This window comes from Primulina huaijiensis, unplaced genomic scaffold (genome assembly GCF_012295235.1).
Source record: "Primulina huaijiensis isolate GDHJ02 unplaced genomic scaffold, ASM1229523v2 scaffold15321_ERROPOS2250371, whole genome shotgun sequence".
NCBI classification, from domain to species: Eukaryota; Viridiplantae; Streptophyta; class Magnoliopsida; order Lamiales; family Gesneriaceae; genus Primulina; species Primulina huaijiensis.
In genome coordinates this window covers 38,671-66,636 of record NW_027343114.1, presented here as the reverse complement: position 1 = coordinate 66,636, position 27,966 = coordinate 38,671, and the positions used below count along the sequence as shown (strand labels likewise).

Sequence of the window (27,966 nt, the reverse complement as noted above, 5' to 3'; positions counted from 1 at the left end):
TCTCAAATGCATGTTATAGCAATTGTTTTGGCTCTCCTGCAGTCTCATCTGTGTCGACAGAGATTCTTGCCACACATTTAAAGGAAAGAATGATCGTGACACAGAGCCTGAATAGAGCTTCGTTGAGCAAAGCAATCACATCATAATTTCTACAGGGTTTGGGATTAAACAAATGATTTTATGGACGATCCCTTGTCAGTTCTTCAGACTCCAGAAAAATGAGGCATGCAAAGAAAGTGTGAAAAAAATAATGATAAAGAGACTAATCTCGCAACAGGTGCAGATTGGAAGATTACTGTATGAAAAAACATCTGCGGTTTTAACAAATACAGGAAGAAAGAGCGAATCTCCAAGTTTGTAACAGCGTAACAAACAAATTACAAATGTGAACACAGTAAAAATATTGGATACTTGGCATCCCTACATCCAGACACCGAATTGGAACTTGCGTAACCATAGTGCCTGAAGATAAAATTGAAGTTAACTTCAGGGAATACTATCAAAACTATATGCTCGACATGTGAACACATACAAATTTATTAGTTATCCATGATGATTCTGTTGTTTCTGCAATGCCATAGACAAATCAAATTCATCAAAGCAAAAGGAACATCGTGCACCAATGATGTAGCCTGATTTTCAGGTTAAAGCTTTAGAAAATGGATCCGTCATAGTTGTTTTTATCCTAGAAGCATCATTGAATATCACCAAATTTCGTCATCAAATAAACTATTCAGTGTGAATTTCGTTTTAAACTTGTCTATGTTACAGGTAACTGATACATTGGGATACACAACAAGCTGGGCCAGTATCAGCAAATCAGAAATGGGGTGATTTCCATTTAATATACATGGCTTATCAAATGATCCATACTCCATCAAGAATTAAGAATAAAATTCCTCAAAATGATTATAAGAACATGTTAAGAAATGGGACCAAACTTACATTTTAAGAGAATAAAAAAAGGTTCTCGGATAAGGGAGGTGACATTAGCATGCAGACATGCATGGTGAGACGGTCAAGGAGCATTACATAACTCAGACAGTATAGAAAACATATTTCAGGATAAAATCGTGATTCACAAACATGCTGGACAAAGAAGTTCAACTAAATGGTCCAAATTTTATAGACAAAATATTTTGCTGACTCTGACCTTTGAAATGTTTCAAGAATTAGAGTAACAAAGGTCTATTACTACTGTTTGCCAAACCCTAAACTAATTTGTCCATAAATAATACGGTTAAAGGGATGATCATTCTCTAGCACAAGTTAGAGGCAAACAACTGTTGCCATGCTGACAAGTCCACAATTCAAATTCCTTATACATAATGTCAAGGTTATTCTTGGGGAGTGTGAGGCAGTTACAAGAACATTGTGTTATACCAAAACATCAACAGCCCCAATAAAAGGATAATGACTTTAAATGATATCATACCAGCCAACTCTACGGAAGCAACCATAACAGGACACACCAAAAGGTAAGAGTTTCGATGGAGGAAAAAAACGTTCTACTGGCATCATAGAGCAACAAGATAAGTGATAAATTAACTGGGGGTGGGGTCCAAAAGTAACCATGATATCATGCATAATCATATTGCTTTTTACCACGATTATCAGGTGATAAGAATAATACAGCATACTACCACAATTGGTTGAACTTTTATTCTGATAGTAGTATACTCAAAATTTTAAGAGAAGATGTGGTACCTAAATTTGGTATGTCCTGCGCATACAATCATACATCACATAATGAATTTAAACATAAGAACGTAGTGCTAACAAAATCATATTAATCAAAATTTTCATTCACCAAGTGTTCAAGCAAGAAAATTTAAAAAGTAACCCCCCAAAAAAAGTAAAAAACCAAGGAATCTCAGAGCCACGAATTACCAACATGGGGTACGACAAAAACTTTTCAGAGAGCTGTGTGGAGAAAAAACCCATTTTAGTGTCTAATATCTTATTATGTATTTTTTTTTTTCAAATGCCAACAACTCCATTTTAATAATGATAAGCAAGGATGTTATGTGTGCTATCAGTGAGCCATCGCAAATCATGTAGTTTTCATTTCCGGTCTAAATATGTCAACTTCCTGCTTCCTTTACCCATAAAAATTAGAGAAACGGTTGAGGTTGTCTTCATTTGATCTTAATACTGCTAAACTTAATCATCATCCAATTCAATGAGAATAGTAACATTAGAATGTAGAAGATAAAATGCATCAATATTTTTAAAGTAACGTCAAAACGGAGATTCACTAGAGCAGGTGCACAACAATTCACTGCATTAAAAATGTCATATTTTGTACAAGTTGGCAATCCGGAATCGACTAGAAAAAAAAAAACTTAACTTTTTTAATGATGACATAAAAAATAACTAAAATTGACTCAATTTTTGCCGAAACCCTCAAAATCAATTCAAATGATCCATAAAAATACATAGATTAATCGATAATAGAGTATTAACCATTCAAATATCTAAAAATGAAATCAAGCTTGCACATCGAAAGGGCGCCAATACTATGGTGATATAATCAAGGCAAATGATAACCATATCACATGGATTGAATTAAAAATCCCTTACTTTCACTAAGTCTTGCGCACCCAAAAATTAAAACGATCAACAGATCACGCATAATCAAACTGTAGAAAGATTAATTATTTTACCAATCATCCAGGGATGCTGGATCGGGTTCAGACCGGAAGATTATCGACGGAGCGAGAATTGTTGACATTGTGATTCACGGAGGAAAAAGAAGACGTGGAGCTGGAGCGGAGATTGGTCAACATGAGCGGGCGATCTTTCGCCTCCTCGTCCTCGTCGTCGGTGTCCGAGGTGGTAAGATTAACACAAGAACATCGCTCGAGTGAGGCGAAAAACGCAGCCGCGACGCTAGTCCCAACCCACCGCGCAAGGCCGTCCACCTTCTCGTAATACGAAGCCGTATTCACGCCGGAATCCTCCATCTGTTGTGGTTCTATGATTTCGAACTTCTGATTTGAGGGAAGTTCGAAGATTTGGGGGAAATCGCCAATATTAGCGCAGTATTTGTTTTAATTTCTCCACCAATTAAAATCAATCAATTTTTATTTGACAATTTCTTGTCCGAATTCCATGATGCCCCCATTTTATTTGCGACCGATTTTTTATACCACAAGTTACTAGTGTTATTTTTATTTTTTTTACAAAAACTTATATGAGACGATCTCACGGGTCAAATTTTGTGAGACGGATATCTTATTTGGGTCATCCATGAAAAAATATTATTTTTTATGTTAAGAGTATTATTTTTTATTGTAAATATCGGTAAGGTTGACCCGTCTCATAGATAAAAATCATAAAACCGTTTCACAAGAGACCTATTTTTTTTATATGATTTTATCATATATCACACGAGTACTGACTTATAGTGAATTAAAGATTATAGTGAATACAAATTTCCTTATTGTTATGGATAATAATTGTGATATCCAACTCCAAAACATGGTTATCGGTTTCCTTCAGTGGTTTGAATTATGATGTTTGCTGTACTTTAGCTATTCAGATGGTCCATACCACAGTCATTTAACATTGCAATTTTCCTGAAGATTTGCAAAATGAAGCTAAAGAATTTGCATAATTGACGGATGAGCTTCTCAAGGCAATGGGAAATCCGAAGTCGTATTGATAGTCCCATTATTTTTACTTCCGACATGCTTAATTGATATTTTTGGGTGAAATAAATTTAATTGTCAAATTTGAGCCACATTTCAAGAGCAAATAAATACCAACCAATTCCTTTTTCCTGAACTTGGAAGACATTTTTTTTTTCCCTTCAACTTGTTTTATAATCTCCAAGCAAGTTTAGTACAATGTTTTACAGAAAATTTGAATAGAGAAAAAGTAGTTGAATGAATCGTAACAATTATAACTTTTTGAAAATCAAATTTTAAAATTTGAGCAAACAAATATCCCTATGACGGCAAAAACTTGTGTGAGACGGTCTTACAGGTCGTATTTGTGAGACGGATCTCTTATTTGGGTCATCCATGAAAAAATATTACTTTTTATGCTAAGTGTATTACTTTTTATTGTGAATATGAGTAGGATTGACTCATCTCACAGATTAAAATCCGTGAAACGATCTCACATGACACCCACACCTAACTTAATATGAAAAATCCACGTAACAATACTTTAATTCAATATTTACTACGTGGGCCTCATTATTTGTAGGTGCTGGGCCTAATTGTCTGCAGCCTCTTTAATAACCTATTATTTGCATTAATTAATTGTGCTGACTTTTTTATTCATTTTTACTTTCAAGATCTTGACTTCGTTCTGTCTTCTATTATTTTATTTTTATTTTTATTTTTATTTTTGGTCTTCATTTGACTTGCATTAACACCAACTTTTTTGGCTCTCCAAGATGAGATTATGAGGACAATTGACCCCAGCATACCTACAAATACAAAAACAAATATATTAATCTTTCCGTTTTACATATACAAGTTTGTTTATTTTTATACACAAATTAGAAAAATCATTAAAAAAAAGTAAAGTTTACAAACAAACTTTTTACTTATAATTAGAAACTTTATTTATATATGTAGAATAATTATGTCATCCATCACTTTTTCCCTATAAAATTCTGTCACATCTCGGGTTTGATGCTTTGTCTATAAATCTCATCTATCATTAGAAATAAGTACGAAAAAAATACCCCAAGAATTAAAGGTTGATAACTAGAATATAATAAGAGATGGGCTGTTCTAGCACGTTAGTTCTAGCATATATACATTTAATAAGAGAAGTGTTCCCATTGGTTGGAATTACTACTATGCAACCTTTTCTCCCAAGAAATTGAAAACTCAAAGGTTGTGTTCTTGCACAAGAAATGTGTAAATTTCTTGTGAATGATAACAAAGTAAGAGGTCACCTAGAATTCTAGATACATTATAAATAAACACTCAAAAGTCAAAGAAAATTAATGGGAATACAATTAAGGCAATCAATCACATTGGCAAAATGCATTAATTTTAATACTGCAACCAAATATTTATAGCACTTATCGAAACAAGACGATAAATTTAGGGGTGAGCAAGATCTCGGTTAAACCGAAATAACCGACCGAATTAACCGATTTTAATTCGGTTAATTTGTGATCGGTTATTAAAACTAATTCGGTCGGTTCGGTTATCAAAATAAAATTCAGTTCGGTTCGGTTATTGTCAATTCGGTTCGGTCGACCAAATGCACACCCCTAGATAAATCATTGAAATATCAGCTCTCCTCTACCACTAAAAACATGGAATTATTTGAGTCAGTTTTGTGTCTTTCTTAAAACGAGATTTTTCCTCACGTCTTCGTAATCTATCATTTAATAATTTCTCCAAAAACATAATCTTTTGCAAATGCTCTAATTAATACTCACAACGCTAGTTAATCTTTCATTCCTTAATCAGCACTACATCTAATTTGTTCATAATCACATAGCAATATATCACATCTCATTCTATATATCATGTATAAATGGAATACATGCAATGAATATGAGAGTTCGTCTCAACACATCAAATTAAACATGCATTATTTGAAGTAAAAGATTCGAACCGATAGTTTTTTCGATTCGTCGTCCATCTAAACTGTGATTAAATTAATGATAGTATGTATGATCATATGTCTTCTCTTGTAAGCTTATTCAAGAGAGCTGTAATTAGGGCATCCCTTTTCTCAGCTCTAGCTTCTTCCCTAATCTTCCATTGTTCTTCCCTTTCCCTCCATCTTTTATCCATCATTAACCTCTCATTTTCCAATGCCTCCATTGTTTGTCTCCACTCCATTTCTCTTGCTCTCCTCTCTTCTTCCCTTTCCTCATAAGCTTTCAGCCAGCGCATTTCCATTTGGATTTGCTTATTCATGTATTCTTCCATTATTTCCTTTATCCCATTTATGATATTCATCGACTGATTATTGATATTCCCACTTGGAGGATTTCCCTTTATTTTCCTTTTCTTTTTTGGCCCGCCGGATTTCTCCTCTTCGCTGTCTTCTTTAAGATCATCTTCCTCGTCGGAAGAAAATTGCAGTGCCGCCTTTTTCTTGGAGGAAGAGGAGGCGGCTCCGCCAGCTTCAGCTTCGAGCCACAATATTCTCTGCATTCTTGCAGCAAATATTACTTTCAGTTCATTGTAAAATGGAAATGACTGTTGCTTCATGGCTTCTGTCTCCATTGCTTCACATCCCTGCAAATTAAATCAATACAATAAAATCTCCAATTTATATCCGGAATAAATAAAATTCTCAATGTTTCACATGTTATAACTAATATTTTCGATGCATCACTCAAACTATAAGTTATACAGAATTTAGATTTACTAAGTAATGACTTTAAGATTCTTGATATTAATTCATGATCCATCGCTTTATTTTAACCAATAACCTCAAGAAAACCTTGGTTAATTAATTAGTATTTTTGCTGGAAAAAATATAACTATAAATTAATCCTTGGATCTCATTCTCATTTCATGCCGATAATCAAATTAGCTCACATTTTCACACAGATAAAAGAAAAAAGAAACGAAAGAAAATAGCTGGTTTAATTTATCATAAACAAATGATACACACACACATATAAACACAAAGTACATAAACGTATGTACTTGTATCATGTATATATTAATTACATACATACCTTGAATCGGGTAACAAGATTTTTCCACTTGCCCTTGCACTGCTCAGCGCTTCTGGCAAAGCCCTTTTCTTTCATCCGAGTGGACACCAGCTCCCACAAAATCTTGTTACGTTTATTGTCCATGAAATTGGGGTCTAATTCCGCCCGAATCATCAACAGATCCCGGGTTTCTTGAATACTCCATTGAGGAAACCTATCCCCGCCAACACCCACACTAGCATACGACTGATGATGATCCATATATATATATATATGTATGTATGTATGTTTATGATATATTAGCTACAGATCAAAAACCCCAAGAATAAAATTCATCAATGGCGGAAAATCAAAAGAAAAAATTAGTTTTTCTGTAACATCAATGTGAAAATAAAGGCTAGAAGTCAAACGAGTTTCAGAAATGAAGAAAATGACTCTATCGTTTAATTTTTTTGTTTTTCCTTCTTCGGCACAGTTTCTCCCTTAANATAAAAAGTAATATTTTTTCATGGATGATTCAAATAATAAATCCATCTCACAAAATACTACCCGTGAGACCGTCTCACACAAGTTTTTTACCTAAATTAATATTACATATCCTAACTATTCAAACAATATACCAAGTATTATATAAAACATTTTAAGAATTACATAAAAATTACTCTGATTGGATGAACGTCATAATTAATTCGATTGTACATTTTTTATTTTTGAAACAAAACAAGGAAGATATCAGACATCTTAACAGATTAATTACATGAGTTTGTACGAGGCCAGTTTAATGTAATAAACTTATATTTTATAATAGATCATGATAATTTTTAGAGGCATGGATAAAAAACAACAGTATATACGATTAAATAATTTTATGTTTTTCGAACTTGAAAATTTATTCATTAGATATTAAATTTGTTGAAATTCAATTCTAATTGTTTGACTTCAAATATAATTAAAATTATAGTAAAAACTAAAAATTGAAAATATATATTTTACCATTAATAATTATATTTTGCGATTTTACCACGATTGAGTACTAGAAGTGAAGATGGAGATAAAGTAAGGGTAATTTGGATCTCACTTGAATTGTTGGTGAAGACAAAAACTTGTGTGAGACGTTCTCACAGATCGTATTTTGTGAGACAGATTTGAGTCATCCATTAAAAAGTATTACTTTTTATGCTAAGAGTATTAATTTTTATTGTGAATATTAGTAAAATTGACCCGTCTCATATATAAAGATTCGTGAGACCGTCTCACAAAAGACCTACTCGTTGGTGAAATACATGAGAAGTAGTTAAACTTGGTAACCAACTGTTGAAGATTTTCTCAATAAACCTCTTTTCAGAAGAAGGGTACCTTCGGCAATATGAGTGCATGCATGAGGGCTAACTATTACCCAAAATGCCCTCAGCCCGATCTCACACTTGGCCTATCGCCACACTCGGACCCCGATGGAATGACCATCCTCTTAGCAGATGACAATGTATCGGGCCTCCAAGTCCGCCACGGCGATTATTGGGTTACCGTCAAGCCCATTCCAAATCCCTTCATTGTAAACTTAGCGGACCAACTTCAGGTGAGCCGAGTGTCTACGCATTGATATGGGCTATGGTTTAATTTCTTGATTTTTTTTTTACATAATAATTTAATTTCCGATCTCTAGGAAAGTTCGAGAATCAGCATCTCCTTGTGTTAATTGGCGGGTTGCACGTGTTCAGCAACGGAAAATACAAAAGTGTACAATCCAAGAGATGAACCATGTCGGGTTGGTGGATCGTGTCTGATCATTATGTTCGGTATCTAAATGAAGCCGTGGAAGACGTGATAGCAAGAATTGAGGAATATTTGCATTAAAAGTGAACGCACCTACCATTAAAGAAGACTGCCTTATTCCTTCCATAATTTACTATAATAAACATCACAAACTAGTCTATAATAGATGAAAGACAATGTTGCTATACCAGCTTGTTAGCACACACCAATCGAAGGAGGATCCCTACTGCTTACCACGCTTTATGCAGTATGGGCATTTGTATTGCTTCATGTTCTCGGCTTTTACAGGAGTTATCTTCACGCACTTCCCATGAAACCACCTCTCACAGATGTCACAGCCGATCCAGAACTCATCTGCACTGTAATTTCCACTACAGCTTCCGCATAGAGCTTCACTATGTTCATCTTCATCTGCTTCGTAACTTTCCCCTTCTAGCTTTTGATTACTTTTAGCCTGGCCATCAATGGACCTCTGTGTATGGAACATATTTAAGGTTGATTAATATCACAATCGACGATCAAAATCTAAGAGTCCTGAACAGAATCAAATATTCCGACTTTCACTTCATCATCTAAAACTTTTAGTTAAAAAAGAAACACTGCTTTCAGGTATCTGGTAACATTTTTTAGGTACGAGAAAGAAGTGCTAATTCAAAAGGAAAAGCTCAATTATAACTAGCAGTTACATTTACAACAATTCTACCTTTGTGCCGCCACGAGACTTGCTTCCACTATCCACATTGGGCTTGTCTTTTTCAGCCTTGCTTTCTGTCACTAGTTCATAGACTGTAGGCAGATCATTGATCAAGCTAAACATGAGTTTTCTGCAAGTACAGAAACAAATTTATACCTATAAATAACCCATCTTGAATCAAATATATGCCTCCACATGCATACATATCCAGAAGGAAAGCATGGTCTACAACAAATTTAGAAAACAGTAAATGTTCGTAACTGACTAACATCAGTAAGTTATCAAGGACGATAAACTTTCTTTCTTGTCAATAACACCTTGTAACTGTGGTGGAAAATAGGCATGTAATTGAGTTTTCTTGAGATGCTAAAATAATATTAATTTCAAAGACAATTTATAGTGAGATTTTAATTTTAAATGTTGAAAAAACCAGCAGAGTATTCTATGAGTCAGATACAGCCAAAATGTGTGCCAATAAAAACCCAAAAAACTAATTACTTTCTAAACTGTTTGCTTATGCTCTGCAAACTGTATGACAAACCAAGATTAGTAGAAGTCCCCCAAGGGGATGCATCAGAAAGTCCAATACACACTACAGAGTATCCATATTACATTCCAAATTCTAATGATCAAGGGTATTATCACATAAGACACTTATTTTTAAGCAAACATAAATTATACTATGAGTCATAGAAAAATCAATGCATTCAGCAAAATTTACAGTTGCGTAACTTGACCAATGAATCATTTAATAATTGAATCTTATCAAATGAATTCTCAAACAAGACGAATTTCAGACCTATATCGAAGAGCTCTGATGGTACCAAACCCTACGACATTTAGGAAGAGTAAACTTTGTTATGGTGGTTAAATAGGGCTATCATTTCACAATCTTTCTCTATTTTATGGATGAAGAATACAAAAAGGTGTAAAACATCAGCAATTAGAGCAACTGTCAAGTTAAGGCAATTTTTGGTGCACATGACATTTAAGAACAGCACATGAAGAAAAGAGCATATGATCAGCCACATCAAGAAACTTGTAGCAAGACATGTGGCGTATACCTTTCATTTCTGTTGAGCCTTGCTCCAAGATAAAAAGCAACTGAGAGCAACCAACAATCACTGTGCACAGCAACTAGGGAAAGCCAATCTCTTTGGTTCATTCCATCCCGGGCAAAATTGATCCCAAGTGCTGGCTCAGGAAGTTCTGGTGGAACTTCCTCGGCTGGTAGATTCACTTCCCAAGATTCATTTGGATACCCATATAGACACAAATTTTCCTTCTCTACAAACAAGTGATGCAAGAGACAAAACATGAATGCATAAGACATAAATCTGAGATGAAATAAATTTCATATATCACAAAACTGATAAAAATCCAGGACTTTGCACACTAGCCCATTAGAAATGTTTCATTCAACAAAGCAGCACTTAAATTTGCCGATTCGTTTTCTAACTGTCTGGAATAATTTTAACAAACAGAGTATTCATTTTCACCATTTCATGAAAGAGTCGACTAAAATTGAAGTGGAGTTTATCATGTGAAAACATTACATTTCTTCACAAAAATATATTAAAAAAGTATCCGTATACAGTATACTTAATTGGCAAATATAGGCAGCCCCGGTGGCCCAATTTGAAGAAGTAGCAAGTTGGAAAATACAAGTCTTCTTCACTTTTGACTACTAACGTTAACAGAAAAGAAGCAGAAGGCAGCTTCTTTCAACCAAAATTTACAGTTAACAACAGAACACGAAAAAGAAAACACAAGTACACAACTGAGTAAGAAAAACAGTAACATTTCCGACTAAACGCTTCAGAAAAATAGCAGAGGCGATCTTAAGTAAAAAGGAGCTGATTAGCCCACAATTTTGAACTTAAAAAAATGACAGAAACATTAAGATTCAAAATTTCGTCTTTAAGCATTAGACAATATTCGATTTGTAACAAAACGATGATAAAAACATTTAGCCATAAAGTAAATTAAACTAAATCTGACCTAAAAACTTTACCTGGATCACAAAGCCCGTAAAATTCATCCACGTCTGAGAAAAAAACCAAAAAAATTACAAACCCAGATATAAACATTTAGACTCAAATACTGTATATGTACAGCTGTGTATACAAAGTACCATAAGTTAAAGCACGAACAATTCCAGAACGGCGAGCACTGTAATCTTTGAAGATCTCCTCTACCGTTCGGGGGCTTGAAGAAACTGCAGCCATTTCTGTGTGTAATTGAAGACCTGAAATGAATACGTAAGATTACAAAGAGGGATTGAAAGAATTGTCTGAATTAGAACTGCAGACATGAAAAGAGGTGATGGTTGAGGGTGCATGTATCGTGAATCGTGAGAATCGGAACACAGCAGCAGCAGCAGGGTCAAGAAGCGAACGACGTCGTTTTAGTGACATGTTTTCATTACAATCAAAACGGCCGTCTCTTTCTTTTTCTATTAATCTCTGATGTAGATATCTATTGAGATGGTCTCACGAATCTTTATTTATGAAACGGGTTAATCTTACAGATATTCATAATAAAAATTAATACTATTAGCATAAAAAATAATACTTTTTCATGGATGACCCAAATAAGATATCCGTTTCACAAAATACGATCCGTGAGACCGTCTCATACGAGTTTTTGCCTAATCTCTTATTAATTAGAGTGTCAATTAACTCATTTTTTAATTAAAAATATCATAAAATCGAAAAGCTTGATTTTTTTTTTATATCTCACTTTTAATTTATTTTTCAAAAAGAAATCTCACTTTTATCTTGAGATTTCAACTTTTGATACATAATTTACATTTTACATGGGACAAATTGCATCAGAACCCTCATGAATTTTTTTTTTCAAAAAAATAAAATAAATAAAAACCCTCGTGTAAGATCAATTACATATAAAACCTTCTGTTTTTTTATTTATTATTATCAAGAATAAAACGTATCGTAAATGGGGTAAATAGATGTTATCGAATTTTGAAAATACAAGATTTTATGCGTTTGATTTTTTAAAAGCATATGGGGTGTAAAAACCCAGTAATCTTATAAGGGGATTTGTGATTTTTTAAGGTTTTTCGATAATGTTAATGTTTTTTGTCAAACTTGTATGGTAAGGTAGGATCAACTGATCAAGAGCATTAAGAAAGTACTTTATGAGCTAAATTATTTTTTTTTTAACAAAAACGCCACATGTCATAAACGGGACCAAAAAAATTAAAAGGAAAATCAAATAAAGCAACCTATTTTCTATATATTCTTTTTCTTCAGTAAGATTCACCTTTAGTAAAAACTACAAATGAACAAATCTCCAACATATATAACCAAATTCTGGTTTTTAATTTTAAAAAAAATCAATTTCTAGAAATCAATTATGTTAGCCAAAAAAACATGTGGTTCAGAAATTTCTTGCATGTTGTTGTGCTTACAGCGGCGGGCATAACACCACATTTAGACAGGCAAGGGAGGAAAATCGTCATCATCTTTAAGTGAGTAAGAAGACCTCATTGGGATCCTACATTTTCAGGGCAGAGAAACGCTCAAACAAAACACCAGCCACATTTAGTAATCAGAGTATCCCAAGATTCTTTACCTATCATGTTCCCTGCTGAATCCAGGCTGTGGCCTTGGCGTTGCGGGGAAACTTCTAGGAGAAGAAGAGACGGGTCTCTGTCGCCTGCTTATTTCTTGCATGGAGGTTCCAAATGCATGCCCAACCCTATATTCAACTGTTCCCTCGGGATCTCGTTCGATGGCCAAGCCATTGGAGTAAGGAGGAGAAGATGGTTGGCGGCTTTCGGAAGATGGTGCTGGCTCGTGCAGGCTTCTGTCTAACATACTTGGCTGTATCGGATTCCGCTCGTTATTATGGTAAGTCCTTGGTGGAGCCTCACTCCTACCTTTAAGAGCGGAAGGTCGATACCCTTGTGGGGGTTTGTTCTGCACAAAAATGCAACTAAATATTCATCCAAGTTCAGAACCTTTTTTCACAAATTTAGTAGGAAAAGCATGAATTTCTATACCGTATTGGGAAAATATGTTCCTGTGCCTCGGGGCTTTGGCATTTCTTCCCATCCAAAGGCCACACCAGGCAGCAGTAAATGTGGCATGGCATACACTGGAGTACCCGGATGGAAGCTGTTGGGATGTCGGAAGGAAAACCCATTGGTCTGCAACTGTGATGCAGATTGGACATCATCCTGAGGATTCTTGATCTGAAACAAAGGGGGGCTTCGAGAGGGAGGCACCGGCGAAGAAGGTACAGGTAATATATATTCGTAACACCGCCGACCATATTCTAACCCATACAAATGACTTTCATAATCCCCAGTAAGATCTACCGAAAAATTCAACAATTCAGGTGTCCCAATCCTACTAGCCGAACCCCGATCCCATTTCATAGTATTTGAATTCCCAGAAAAAGTTAATGGCTTTGCGCCATCTAAGATAATGGCATCTGCCTTGACGGAAGAAACACTCTCTTTAGGATCATTGCAGTGATCTGAATCTGATTTTCCGTCCCTTGTACTCCGGTTACACATTTTTGAATTGGAGAAAAAGAGGTGAGGGGCAAAAATGGGCTTGACAGTTGCACGGGAACTCTCCTCAATAATTGGAACCATAGTGTCAGGAGAGTCACTTGAAATTCTAAGGCCTTGCATACCTGAAGTGGCAAGATTCGTCGCTAAGCCGGTGTGATTAACACGTGTTTCAAAGGACAAGATGTCATTTTTTCGCAACTCTGCCTTAGAAACAGGTAAATCGGTGATGGTACCATCACACGTCGGTGGTGGAACAAAATCTTGAACATCATGCCTTTGTCCGCATCCATGCCTAGCCATGGAGTCTGAAAAGAACTTGTGCAGCTCCTTAGGGATTACATGTTCAGGCTGCAAAAGTATTCGGTTAAGCCTCTGAGCACCAAAACTGAAAGCACTGCGAATCCGGTAATAATTTGCTGTACAAAAATAAGCAGACCACGTGATGCAATATTAGTAAGAAATTAATGGATTTTCTATCATGTGCAATATAGAGAAGATTAAATAAATAATTAAATCCAACTATTCCAGTCCATGCTACCTTTGTTGACACTACGGCCTAGATTATTCGTCTCCTTTAAGGGATCAATTATGTTCAGATGCTTCTGCTGAAATCCACGGGAATTTCTAGAAGGGGTCGAGAATGCTTTAGTACTAGAACTTAAGAAATCACTTGTCAGCATTAAATCACCACAACAGTCTTCCAGTATCTCAGCTGCAAATGAGAGAATGAACAATGGTTAAAGTTTAATCTCAAACATCATAGTTAATGTCATTCAAGGTGTTACTTACGCACAACATCTGGCAATGAGGAAAGTCGAACAGGCCCTTTTAAACTGATACAGTAGGTTTCCCAGTCAAATTTGCTAAAGTAGTCCAAAAATTTATGTAAAACCTATTTTCAGAAATTTCAACAATCAGGTTCTTTTTGTGAGCACAATCTAAATTCTAAAGAGCGCAACTTTCTCAGGAAGCACTCACAGATAAAGGGCCATTTAATGTCGAGTAGAAGAGATGGAAGATGTACAAAACCATAATCTCCAGAGCATACGTAGAAATTAATCCATGAAATGCACCGAGAATACGACTTTCATAATAGCACCATGCTTTGGTGAGTATAATACTGCGCTTAAACAGATGATCTTTTCCAATGAAGCGATCAACCTGAAACATAAGAATGGTAAAAAAAGTCACTGCCTCTTAAACATAATTAGAAAGAAATGTAATAATCTAATATTTAATAAATATAACAAAAAAACGTAAAACGTCATTTATAAAATCTGAAGATTTGTAAAATAATTTAAGAATCTATCATTGTTAAACTCATGTTCGACTTAACTGGACTGGATTAATCAACAAATACGAGAATATTTAAAACATCAATCTTAATTATGATTCTCAACCAGGTGCGTTATGAGTTCAGGTACATATTTTAATTTCTTCAACCTTTTAGGTTTCTTTACCTGCTCAAGAAAACATAAAGCAGACAGGCCACCAATTTGATTGAGGGAGATGTCGACAACAATATCCTGAACAATGCATTTGACAATCTTAACCTGCACCATAACAGTTTGAGATCAAGAATCTAGAGAAAGAAGCACACAGGGACATAAAACACCTTCAAAAGAAATTTTCAAATCTTGATTAGAAAGTGGAATAAAAAGAACGGCAGCAGGGACATTCAAAGTTCAATAAGGTTTCAATTTAGCACATAATATTCACACAAAGAATTTATTGTCCTTGCTCTACAGCATTCTGAACTAACAGAAGATAGGATCATGATTAAAACCAATTTTACAGAAAAGAAAGCACGCACATTAATTCAAGCGATGATAAATTTCTTATATTCTGCAAGTGGAAACTTAAACACACTTGTTTTGGGTTATTTCCACATTTGCCTAATTTTTAAACATTGTCATATACACAGTTGCCATGACATTGCATTTGCTGAAAAAGAGAAATCTTATCCTCATTCACATGCAGTCAGCTGCTAGGAAACTTCTCTTCCACTCAGCAGCCCGTCACGGCCATCTGTATCTCTAAATCTACGGTATAAAACAAGCTATTTTGACCAATACCCGTTGTTCCAAGTAGCAAGGAGCTTGGTTCCCGTTCAACATACTAGGAATTGGGTTTGAATTAAGCAAAATGTTCGGAGATCTTTTCCCAATGAGTCCAACCAGCTCAACCCCAAATTAATCTGGGTTCGATATGGCACCACGAGTTGAGTGGGTAAGGGTGCCTCTGGACCAAAAAACCATGCTATTTTGTCTACCTTTAACATATGATTTTGGGTAGAACATGCCCTCTTGGTTAACCTTTAATTATGCATCCATTACCTCGATAACTCTCAAGCTGCCTCTTTAAATGCATTTTTCAACTATAATAAAGTGCTATACAAAAAGATACCTTTTTTTCTCTGGAAATACTCGTCTTTATCCAAAACAAGATGTGCTTAACGGTTATGTTACCCTCATATTGTTTAACCGAACTATTGCATGTCATTTACATGCTTTTTGTTAAGGTTTCATTTCATATGAAGCCTCTACTCTAGTTTCCTACTATTTGATTTATAAGGAGAAAATGGTGCACCAAGCAACCAATTATGCTGGACCATCAGATCGCAGAATTACAAAATGGACAGTGGAAGTAACATGGAGTAGATATTGCGAAAACTTATGTCAAATATGTTGAAAAAGTCTGAATTTTGAAGCAAAAAATTTAGTGAAATTAAAAACCTCAGCATGAATTAGCTGGACATCCTTTACAACAAACTCAGCTGCCTTGTTTTTTGTCTCCTCTTCCAGAGAAAATTTTATTTCATTAGCCAACTTATCTTCACTATTTGCACCACCAAAGGCAGTCAAATCAATGTCTCCATCAGGGAGATAAGTTTTTAATGGCACAGATCCATAAGGAAATACCTGCAAAGTCCAAAATTTTAATGTTACAAAGAAAAAGAATTGATTGACCAGAAAAACTTGCATGCATCAGTTACCAAGAACATGAATGAGTGATATAGGCACAAAACAGGTAGTACAATCCAATCAAGGATGGTAAAAGAATTTAGTAATATTCCGCTTTCTTTTTATATCCATTCAGATCTAATAGGCCACAAATTCCACCGTCATAAATGATACTATTGCTACATTAAACGCATTTGATAAATACTTTTGAAGAAAATGGAAAGCATGTCATTCCAACATGGCCACAATGGACAATAAATTAAAATAAGCAGCCAGGTATTACCTGTTCTCATCGGTTTTCTGTTTTTCAAAGCAAAGTCTGATTCTATCTTACACAAAATCTGACGGTGTTCGATTTATCAAGAAATATGAATCGCTTGCTCTGGCTCAAACAAACAATCATTTTTAGTTAATTAACATGTTAAAACCTTCTTCTAATCACTAATCTGACGAAATCACAAAGTTGCAAAAGCTGCTTTAATCGATTTTACAGCTGAAAACGGAATGTTGCCACATGATTGTAACCTTTCCTCCCGTTTACCAATGACAACGACCAATTCCAAACCAGCACGTGTTGAGTATTGATGGAAAGATCTCTAAAAATATTGGATTGACCTTGATAAAGGGCTTCAAAGATACCAATCTCTCTCTGGTGCATGGCGTGTTCCTTATTTCTCGAATATCAATCATAAAAGCTACTTCATACATGCTCGTAACGGTTTTAATTCCTTTGTTTATAACCAATTTCGAACCAGCACGTATTGAGAATTGATGGAAAATTATCATAATTCTTGGATTCACCTCAATAAAAATATCCCTTTATAGATACCTATTCTACTCGGCATGTTTCAAAACCGCTTAAAAATTCAATAACAGAAGCTACTTTAATAAATACTATAAAAACAGACAGCATTTTGCCACACATGATCGTACGGATAACAGCAACCAATTTCAGACGACCACGTGTAAAGAATTGATGGATCGTTCTCAGAAATCCAGGACAGCGAGAACTCTCCAGTCTCTATTTCTTGGCAAGTTCATAACCTCTTAAAGGTCAACTTTTTATATCCTCGAGTTGTTTACATTCTTCAGTTCGAACACATTAATTTATAAGAACTTCATTTACCACAAGAGCTATCCTTGCACACTAATCTCTAAGCGTGTCCAGGGAACCATAGCAGATTATCGCTGAACAGCTCCATCGGTCAAAATCCAAACTAACACAAAAAATAAAGTTTAGAACATAAAAAAACTAGAGGGCTCTGCACTTCAATCTCTAGAATAAAAAAATTTTCAAACCACCGAAAAAAAACATTAGCCGCAATACCTACACCCACAAATGTTGCAACTTCCAAACAAAACATGCTTCCAAATGCATCTAACAACATGCATCGCGAAAGATAGATTGGTGCAATCAAACTTTATACCTCAGCACCAAGACGATTCCTAATGAATCTCTGAACATAATCAGTAATTTGCCGTCTCCTCTCCTCTGATGCAGCTGTTAGCTGGACCTTCTGAATTAGCTCGTGTGCAACCTGTTCCGCCCGGGCCCAACGCTCCGGTCCAAAACCAAACTGATACGGGTCAAAGATCGACGATGAAGGCGAAGTGACCTGAGCAGCTGCGCCGACCGGAAGATCAACCATTTAATCTTTTTATGTAAACCAGATTTTAGAATAAATATATGTATATGCACTTTAATTATTTCTACACACAGCTGACGCCGTATAACAAATCACCGAACCCTTTTGATTGGAATCAAAATATCAAGTTCCGGTGTTGGAAAATCAAGAATCAGAAATGCCCACAAAGATCAACAAAAGTTGTATCTTCTTCCTCCACTCGCATGTGTGTGAAATGGGTTCTGGCGTGAAAGGTATAAGATTCGGGGAGATTAATCATTAGATGGTCGGAAGGGTTTAAAGATCGCAAGAGAGATTTAGGGGTTCATACGTATAATTACGCTCATTCGCAAGTGATTCTCAGTTGGATTGTGATATTAAATTAAATTATACAAATCTGTCTTTGCAAGACTGATGTAGATTCTTGACCGCCGATTCCCTGCTTTTTGAAATTTCCCTTTTTCAAATTCTTATTATTATTACATGCTTATTATTTAATTAATTCTTTGTAATATCGAGGGTGTAAAACATAGTTTTGTTATTTTAAAAAAATATTATATTTTTTGTTAAAACAATAATATTGTTTAAAAAAAATTAAACAGTCAATGTTGGTTATTTTAATCATAACTTGTAACATTATCTATATCGATGCTGATAGTTTAATCATATGATCTACGCGATTACGATACAATAAAACATATATATCTATCGATAACCAAAATCAAAAAGTGCGTATCTTTTTTTTTTCTCGTTTTTCTATTTAGTTCGGTTATTGAATATTTGTTTTTTTTCTTTTTTCCAACTATTAAAAAAAGTAATTTTCATATTTTTTCAAGATATGTGTCAATTTAAAATTTTAAAAATAATAAATGAGATATATACCCACTTATTTTGATCTCTAAAACATACCAAATTATCTCATTTCCCTTATGAGAAATATATTATAAAATAAAAATTGTAAACACAAAATTAGATAGAGAAAGACACTCTCATATGATTATATTTTATACAGAATAATATTACATATTAAATTATTAATTAATATTAATATTTAATATAAATATATGGATCGCATGCTGTAGATAATATAACTGGGCTCGCAATTTAAACCAACCTGGGCTCATGTTGATTTTAGTGATTATTATCTCCGATAGGGCTCACACACGCTCACGGCCCAATCACTACTCCAACTCTCTTCGAAATTGCTATTAAATATCATTGATTCACGGCCGAGGCAAGAGTTTATATATTTCTTTTTTATATGATAATTCAATGTTTATGTGGACTTATGTCCATCAAAATGTGTCGTGCACATATGACACGCAAAATATACGACGAGTTGCGATGTCAGCTCGTCTAGTTATAATCTAGTCATGTTTGTGTGATCTCGACAGTTTTCGCACTTAACTCTGGGAGAAGGTTCCAATCTTTTTCGCCCTGACTACGTATTCGGTTGATGTAGTTTAAAAAAGGGGGAAGAAAACATAGCGAATATGATTCTTCATTGTGGACCAGACCAGAATTAGGAACAACCCAACAAATGATATAACAATAGGACAAATTTAATATAATGCTAATGTAATTTCAAATTTTGATCTTGAATTCGATGTTTTTCTAGCACGTACGCATAAAATTTTGTCATGTTTTATTTATGATATTGCATTCAAATATATTCCTCAAACTAAGATATTAGGATCGATTCTTGTAAACGAAAATGGTGGATATGTATATAGTTTTTTTCATGCGATAATGTGTACGTTAAACTGAGGAATTTTTTTTTAAAAAAATGTCTTAATTCTCTCCATGTATATTTTAGAAAATAAAATTAAAACAGGTTGTATTACGTGTTTTTAGCTATATATGATTTTTAAAAGTAAATCTTGTATGAAAGTTAGAAATTTAAATTCATCGTTAAATTTTTTCTACATAAACTATAATATCGTAGGATCATTATAGTGCTTTTTATAGTGATTTCTACTGATAAAGTTTATATATTCGTGTGACCTTTGAAATTCATGAATTTCACACTTTGTGATATTTTTGCTTTTAATTCAAACTATTTTAAATCATATATTTGTCGCTTAAATTTTTTTATTTTTTTTAATCATATCCTCCCCCGGCCCAGCAATAATAAATTGTAGATAATTATTGTATCAAGTACACTAAAAGGAGAAGTTGATGAAAAATCCCCAATCAAAACATTTCTTTGGGTTCACTCCCTACCCACAAAATTGTGGTACTATGTCATACAAATTGTGGTACAGTTCATGTGGAAATGTGGTACTAAAAAAGTACACAGGGACTAAACACAAAAAAAAACGACGGCTGGGGACTGAAGGCTAATTTCCCGACTAAAAACCCTTTCTGTATTTAAGGAGATATATTTAATAAAATTGTTAAGATCGATATCAACCTATTATTTTCACTATTAATTATATCGTAGTTGAAAAATCTCAAGTTCGAGTCGGTCCGATACATATGTTTAAGGCAATACATGAAATTTGTTTATAACTATAATCTCATCAAATAATTTATAGAGGTAATTTTAGTGGTGATATACATGAAATTAAGGAATGTGAGAGAGACAATTGATTCAAATGTGACTTACCGTTGACATTTAAGGTGGTCTTTCGTTTTTTGATAATAATTCATGATACAACGGGATTTTTTCTTTATTTTTTTTAATAATACTTTATGATGCAACATTTTCTTGCTCTTCAAATAAATTAATTAATCATCTATCAAATCCACATATATCATTAATAATTTCACGTAAAAATATGAAGGGCCCATGGCACGTCGTCCCTATATGCGTCCGCCACTACTTAATTAGTAATATATTCCATAAAAATTAAATGTGAATATCCATAAATTATACAAAAAATCGAACTTAAGTCAAAAAATGAATGAATATATTCTCATCAAATCGACCAAAGACTCTATTTTTTTAACTTTTTAAATCATCTTTTGGATGATACAAATATTAGAATATAAATTTTAATTGAAGTCGTTTAAATCTAAATATAATTCGCCCTTCATTTTTTATTATTTCGAAAGTTTTTATTTAAAAAATAATAATATTTAAAAACTGAATGATGGATAACTTATCCTAAGACGTCATATTTAAATTTTCGTATTACGCACTTTTAATTATGGCCATATTCAGCTCTCGTTTTGTGCTTAAAGCAACGTGCCTGGTTCAAGTTGCGCTGGCGGGCCGTGACGAGCGGTTTAGCTCCTTGCTTCAAGTACGTATTGCGCGGCGGCCAAACCGTGCCCCCTAATTGCAGCTACGGTGTTCAGTCGCTGTACAAGGAGGCGGCCACCACCGCCGATCGATCGGCAGACTGTTTTCTACTGTTTGAAAACCATCACCAGTACCACACCAACCAAATGTTGGCTCATTCATTAATTTCTCCAAACCCCATTCGCAGCCCTCGATAAATTTAAACTTTCTGACAAAGAAAAGCCCATACAAAAGCTCCATTCTTCCTCCGACAAATTATTCAAACTACTTTTTGTCATCTCAATGGCAAGCTTTTCCACAAGGAAGACGTCGTTGAAGGCAATGTGGGTTACAGTACTTCTGGTTGTGACCACCGCGGCTCTATCGCTTCGCCCCCTACGGCGGAGGCAATGATTTCATGCAACTCTGTGCTTACCACACTGTCAGCATGCCTCAACTTTGTTCTGTTTGGAGGTGATGTGCCATCGACGGAGTGCTGCTACGGCTTAAAGTCTGTCTACAACGCCGCCACCACCAAAGAGGACCGTCAGGCCGTCTGCTCGTGCCTGAAATCTGTTGCTAACTCCGCCACCCCGAGCATGATTAAAAGCGCCGCCGAGATCCCCGGAAAATGTGGCGTCTCTCTTCCCTATGTCATCAGCCCATCCACTGACTGCTCCAAGTACGTACATGTACATGCATAAAATTAACAAATGTGAAATATATATACATATTTATTTGACGTCCACTGGTTCTAATAACATTTCATTATAATTTCTAATATATATATTTATTGTCGTCTTGTGTTGCAGGGTGAGCTAAATGAAGTTAATGGAGTTGGAACGACGATTTTCCTTTAATAAGCATAATTTTTTGGAGAAAATATAATGGGACGTACGCGAATTTACAATATATATGATTAAGAAGTTTAATTTAGTTATTAGTATTAAGTAGTAAAGTAAGGTTTGATTAAGGTAGTCAACTATTGCTATTAATCTACCAGTTTAATGAAGATATTCTCCTCTCATGTCGTTAGCTTCTCGTTTCGCAAGAGGAATTGCTGACCTCTCTTTTACTTTTTATTTTTATCATTTATTCGGAGGTTACCATGCAATAAGACTGGAAATTAATTCATAATATGATTAAAATCGATAAAAACCTAAATTATGTAAACCAAAAAGTATATATCCCGCAAGATCAATAATATGAATTTTGAGTTTTTGATTGTCCCGACGAAAATTAAAGGTTTAGAGAGTACTATGCTTGAAGTCTTATTTATTATATAATCGATAGTATATTAAATTATTTATATACATGCATGGAGAACTTAATAAATACTGTAGATATGTTCCTATGATTTGTTATGTTTAATATAGTCATTTTTCCGGGTAATTTGTACGATACTAATAATGTCTTCCTTTCTGACTGAATTTGTGCATGCATGGCCTCCAACTAAATTTCAAATCCCTCACATTTACATTTTACACTATGTTAATTAGGCTGAATTATTTACTTGAAAATGACAGAAACTTTATAAGCAAAATTTAACGAAAAGTATTATTGACAAAAAATGGATATTTATATACAAATATACATTTGCGGAGTTAAATAAACACTTGCTATATACTTGAAGTTCTCATACATTAATAAAAATTCATTCATATGTACACGAGAAACTCATTTTAATTACAATATATAATTATATATAACACAAACCAAATCTGAATTCAAAATATTGAACGATTGAACTCAATCTACTCTTTAATTTTCGAATTATTGAACGATTGAACTCAATCTACTCTTTAATTTTCTATGCGACCTCGATCGAACCCGAATTGTAGCATATGATGATGTTCCCAGAAAAATAAAAAAATATATGTTTAGTATATAATATCAAGGCTTGAAAGTATAGAAAGCGTTCACCGCTCACATTAATAAACAGAAAGAAACTTAAATTACTTGTGTGTGTGTGTATATATATATATAATATTGGACATATAACTAATTTGGGGTTTTCTCAGTTTGGGTTATCTAACCGAGAAAATTATCATATAGTAAATTGAAATTTTTTTTTTTGGTTATGTATATTTGCTTTTTTAATATTTTATGATTTTGATCTTCTATATTATCAAATTCAATTTCTGTAATTTTCGATTAATTTTTTTTGAAAAATTTTAATTTTTGTGTTTATCAGAAGTGTTGATGTGACGTGTAAAAATCAAAGACAAGAGACTGAGTTTGACAACATAGAGAATCAAAATCACAATGAGACAAATAGCTAAACTTTTATGTGGGTTGAAAAATTAATTCCCAACCTCGATCTAATCATCAATCAGCCTCTCAATTTATTCATTTGTTTCAATAGCTTTAATGGTTGTCAATTAAATGTCCTCCTGTTTCACCTTCCCCAAGTTCCGATACAGCTTAAATTAGATACGGTGAACGTTTATGAACTTATATGGGAAATGGTATATACTGCACGAAAATGACTCGCAGTACTTAATTTTCAAAGTTGAGACACAATAGAAATCGAATTTTGCAATTAATATACAAAAATTTGAAAATTTTGCAAAACCAAGTGCGTGTGATTTTCGTGCAGTATGCCGTATTTGATTAAATGTTGGGTGCATATGTTTGTGTTTTCCACATGAACTTCGTGTTTTCGTTTTACGTATCTCGTTTGATTGTTTTATTCCAAGTGTAGCACGTAACTCGCTCGTTTTTCTATTTCGTCGTATATATTTAATTTGATATTATCTACAATTTAATATGGAAGGGACTCCACGTAGATATGTTTTGGATAAATTTAATTAAGAAACTAATCTTGAATAAAAATACTAGTACTTAGGCGCACGCAACAGTTCGTTTGTTGTTAACAAAAGAAAAAAAGAAAAGAAAAATAAACGGTAAAATTTAAAAAAAATGTAGCATTCTCGTGAACAAGTAGTCATCAATAAATGTAATAGGTACATCAATTTTATTATTTTACAAAAATGAGTGACATTTTCGTGAATAAAAAACAACCAAATGACACAAAGTGTGTGTATTTCATCTCAAGTTTCACAAATTGGAAAACAATTAATTAAAAAATCTCTGATATATATAGAAAGATAAAATTTACTATCAAAGACACATTATATTATATTATTTTCTCAATTAAGTGTCAATTTGGATAAATAAGTAGGTGGTACTATTTTGCTATAACTTTAAGGTTAGTTCATTGAGCATATTTTAATTTTATAAATGCACTAGAAATTTTTACATTTCCTAATTTCCAGAAACAACTTTTCTATGTAATTGAAATTATAATTATTTTTATTCAATTTTTATCTCAGAAATTTTATTCTATATAATATATGTGGTCCAGTGCCTAACACACATGAAATGTCATGAATAAAACCAAACTGTCGGCCAACAAAATATTGACTGATTCATTAATTTCTCCCAAAGCTATTCGTAAGCACACTATAAATACACACTTCGTAACAAAGAAAATTAACCTATTCAAAAACTCCATTCTTCCCTCGCCGAATTCGGCCTCCTTTCATCATCTCAATGGCAATCTTTTCGGCAAGGACGACGTCGTTGAAGCCAATGTGGGTTGCACTATTTCTTGTGATCGCGGTGGCTCTAATTGCTCCGCCCCCTACAGCGGAGGCAGCGATTTCATGCAACTCGGTGTTGAACTCTGTGACTCCATGCCTCAACTTTGTTCTGGTTGGAGGTTCGCCATCGACGCAGTGCTGCAACGGTGTAAAGTCTGTCTTCAACTCTGCCACCACCAAAGAGGACCGCCAGGCTGTCTGCACGTGCTTGAAATCTCTTGTTGGATCTGCCACCCCGGGCATGATTACTAACGCCGAGGCGCTCCCTGGAAAATGTGGCGTCTCTGTTCCCTATGTCATCAGCCCATCCACTGACTGCTCCAAGTACATATATATGGATTTATACAAAATATATATACATATATGTGTTTGTTTGCCAGCTTCCACTTGTTCTAATCATATTTCTTTACATTTCTAATATATTTACTGTTGCTTTGCATTGCAGGGTGAGCTAAACAATGTTAGAACGAAGATCTTCCCTTAATTAGCACAAATGATCTGTTTGAAGCAAATCTAATGGGACGTACGTAGCTGTGCATGCCATATGAATAAGAACTTTTAGTTAGTACTATTAAGCAGTAATTTAAGGTTGATTTGAATAAGCTAGTACTCAACTGTTGCTAATTAGGGGATTTAATTAATCTGCCTATTTAGTGAAGATATTGTACTTTTCAGCTTTGTATCTGCCTCTCCTTTTGCAGATTATCATTTTTAAATGCGTGCATTATATATATAAGTAGTATAAGCTGGCCTTATTAATTAATTTGTCGATTTCCCGTACGTGCACGTGCTTCAGGAGAAAAATGGTGATACCCACATAAGTTTTCCCAAATAAACCAAAAATATATAAAATTAATGCATGACATGGCTGGGTCATCAAACATATATTATGCAATATTATAAAATTATTATTTTTCATCATAATAATATTTATAAAGTAAAGGTTATATTAAAGCAGGACAAATTGTCACCAGAATNACGTACGTAGATATATTTAATCCATAACACACACACACACACACACACGTGGGGCAAATTTGGGTGACCAACCACCAATAACGGAGACTTGGGTATCTCTGCTACAACATTTGATGCATTGATCATTTTATTAAAGAGATGATATTTTAAAAAATACTTTCTAATGGAATTAGTGAGGGCTGGTCAGCTACCACCAAATTTGTTCAAACTAATTATTTGTTTTATCTTCAATATCATACTCAAAATATAATATCATGGCCGAATCAACTAATCAAAAATAAATAAATAAAATTTGGTTAAAATGTGTATTTAGAAATTAAATAACTAACTAATATTTATTTAACATAATAAAAAAATGATGATAATATTTATAAGTATATGAACACTGCGTTCTGAAACTGTACTGAATATTATGCATGGCCGGCCACTAGCTAGATTCATTCATACATCACAAACAATAATTAAGTTTCTGCTGCTTCTGGATGGCGATAGCTCAATCTCATCGACGCCTGATGGAGGAGGCAGGCCGGATCAACCGCACGGATAACACCAATCCTTCAAACATTAATTACTCCGGGGATGGAAGCTCGGAAGAAGATTTCGATACTAGCATGTTGATCATCCTGGCGGTGTTGTTTTTCGCTTTATTATTCGCTCTCGGGTTGAACTTAATCGTTAGATGTGGCATGCGGCAGTTGATTGACCGTAGCTCAACCCAACAATCTGCTGCCTGCACAGGGCTGAAGAAGCGCGCGCTGAGCCGGATACCCGTGGCCGTGTACCGATCGCCTGGTGGGATTTCGACGAGTAGCGAGTGCCCGATTTGTTTGGGGGAGTTTATGGATGGGGAGAGGGTCCGGGTTCTGCCGAAATGCGGCCATGGGTTTCATGTGGGGTGCATAGATACGTGGCTACTGTCGCATTCGTCCTGCCCCAATTGTCGAGCGTCATTGCTGGAGGTGGAGCTGCCCTAGCTAGACACAGCAGCATCTGAGGAGAAGTATATTAACGCAATCCTACAAGTTTATATCTTTAAAAGCTAAGCAACAATCTTAGATTTTGTATTCCGTTTATAGACGGATCAGAAAATTTAATATGCAATTTTAATCTTATCTGATTCACTCGAACTTTTAAGGTTTTTAAAATATAAAAAATGATATTAATTAGTATCTTATTATTTCTCCTATGTCCAATCAAATTTTAATTTCCATGTGATAATCTTAAATTTGTAGTCTATGTCGTGAATGAATCATTTCCATTATTGAAGCACAAATTAGTCAAACACGGCATGCATTTCTCTCTCTGATCCCCAGAAGCGTGGGGTAAAAAAAATTTCAGCCTGACTGGATTCTGGTTGGAAGCCCATCCGCGTAGCCCACTTTTACTCCTAAAGGACACCTTAGNTATATATCTTTAAAAATTGCTATTTTTAACATTTCTAAACATAATAATCTGAAAATTTTCAAGTTTAGAGCCCACTTAACCAATAACGATAATTTAATCTGAATATGTTTTGCAGTATTTCAGGCCCTTGACTCTTGATTTTGTTATAGTGGTTAAATCTTGACACAAAATGCACATAACATGTTATTGTTATTATTACATTGTAAATCTTATTACCTTAATCGAAAGTGGGAATGACAAGTTGCCTTAGAGCTCCGAGCATATATCCCTCGCTTGCCCTGTCCGTTAAACCATACATTACTTGTTTCATGGTGTAGAATATATCCAAGGTGGGAAACACTTTCAAAAATCTTTCCAAATCTTAATATTAAGTAGGATTTTTTTACATTGTAATTTTACAACAAAATTTTTATATATTATAATACTTTTCATGTTCTTTTGTTTTTTGAGGGAGAAAAGATTGTGTTATAATTTATTTAAATTTAAGATTTTGATATCAA

At 34.3% G+C, this 27,966-nt stretch overlaps 5 protein-coding genes and 1 long non-coding RNA gene across 6 annotated transcripts; 2 read left to right on the top strand and 4 right to left on the bottom strand.

Moving 5' to 3' along the window:
- Window positions 1-263: 263 nt before the first annotated feature.
- LOC140965860 (uncharacterized) lies at window positions 264-3,119 on the bottom strand. The gene is made up of 2 exons (XR_012173161.1): window positions 2,667-3,119; window positions 264-462 (listed from the first exon to the last, which is right to left on the bottom strand). It is a non-coding gene; the product is annotated as an uncharacterized lncRNA (long non-coding RNA).
- Window positions 3,120-5,479: 2,360 nt separating this feature from the next.
- LOC140965863 (trihelix transcription factor GT-3b-like) lies at window positions 5,480-7,133 on the bottom strand. Its single transcript, XM_073426079.1, has 2 exons — window positions 6,674-7,133; window positions 5,480-6,224 (listed from the first exon to the last, which is right to left on the bottom strand). The coding sequence occupies exons 1-2, from the start codon at window positions 6,911-6,913 to the stop codon at window positions 5,655-5,657; spliced, it is 810 nt and encodes a 269-aa protein (XP_073282180.1). The 5' UTR covers window positions 6,914-7,133; the 3' UTR covers window positions 5,480-5,654.
- A 1,305-nt stretch (window positions 7,134-8,438) lies between these two features.
- LOC140965852 (PHD finger protein ALFIN-LIKE 2-like) lies at window positions 8,439-11,532 on the bottom strand. The gene is made up of 5 exons (XM_073426060.1): window positions 11,254-11,532; window positions 11,134-11,166; window positions 10,184-10,406; window positions 9,129-9,249; window positions 8,439-8,897 (listed from the first exon to the last, which is right to left on the bottom strand). Exons 1-5 carry the CDS (start codon window positions 11,345-11,347, stop codon window positions 8,649-8,651), a joined length of 720 nt encoding a protein of 239 aa, XP_073282161.1. The 5' UTR covers window positions 11,348-11,532; the 3' UTR covers window positions 8,439-8,648.
- Window positions 11,533-12,357: 825 nt separating this feature from the next.
- On the bottom strand, window positions 12,358-18,640 carry LOC140965861 (uncharacterized). Its single transcript, XM_073426077.1, has 9 exons — window positions 18,056-18,640; window positions 16,401-16,586; window positions 15,126-15,218; window positions 14,644-14,826; window positions 14,455-14,557; window positions 14,204-14,377; window positions 13,147-14,081; window positions 12,717-13,063; window positions 12,358-12,638 (listed from the first exon to the last, which is right to left on the bottom strand). The coding sequence occupies exons 1-9, from the start codon at window positions 18,275-18,277 to the stop codon at window positions 12,575-12,577; spliced, it is 2,307 nt and encodes a 768-aa protein (XP_073282178.1). The 5' UTR covers window positions 18,278-18,640; the 3' UTR covers window positions 12,358-12,574.
- Window positions 18,641-24,966: 6,326 nt separating this feature from the next.
- LOC140965862 (non-specific lipid-transfer protein 1-like) lies at window positions 24,967-25,766 on the top strand. The gene is made up of 2 exons (XM_073426078.1): window positions 24,967-25,408; window positions 25,530-25,766. The coding sequence occupies exons 1-2, from the start codon at window positions 25,035-25,037 to the stop codon at window positions 25,537-25,539; spliced, it is 384 nt and encodes a 127-aa protein (XP_073282179.1). The 5' UTR covers window positions 24,967-25,034; the 3' UTR covers window positions 25,540-25,766.
- A 778-nt stretch (window positions 25,767-26,544) lies between these two features.
- LOC140965855 (RING-H2 finger protein ATL74-like) lies at window positions 26,545-27,036 on the top strand. The gene has a single exon (XM_073426065.1). It carries the CDS (start codon window positions 26,545-26,547, stop codon window positions 27,034-27,036), a length of 492 nt encoding a protein of 163 aa, XP_073282166.1.
- Window positions 27,037-27,966: the final 930 nt, after the last annotated feature.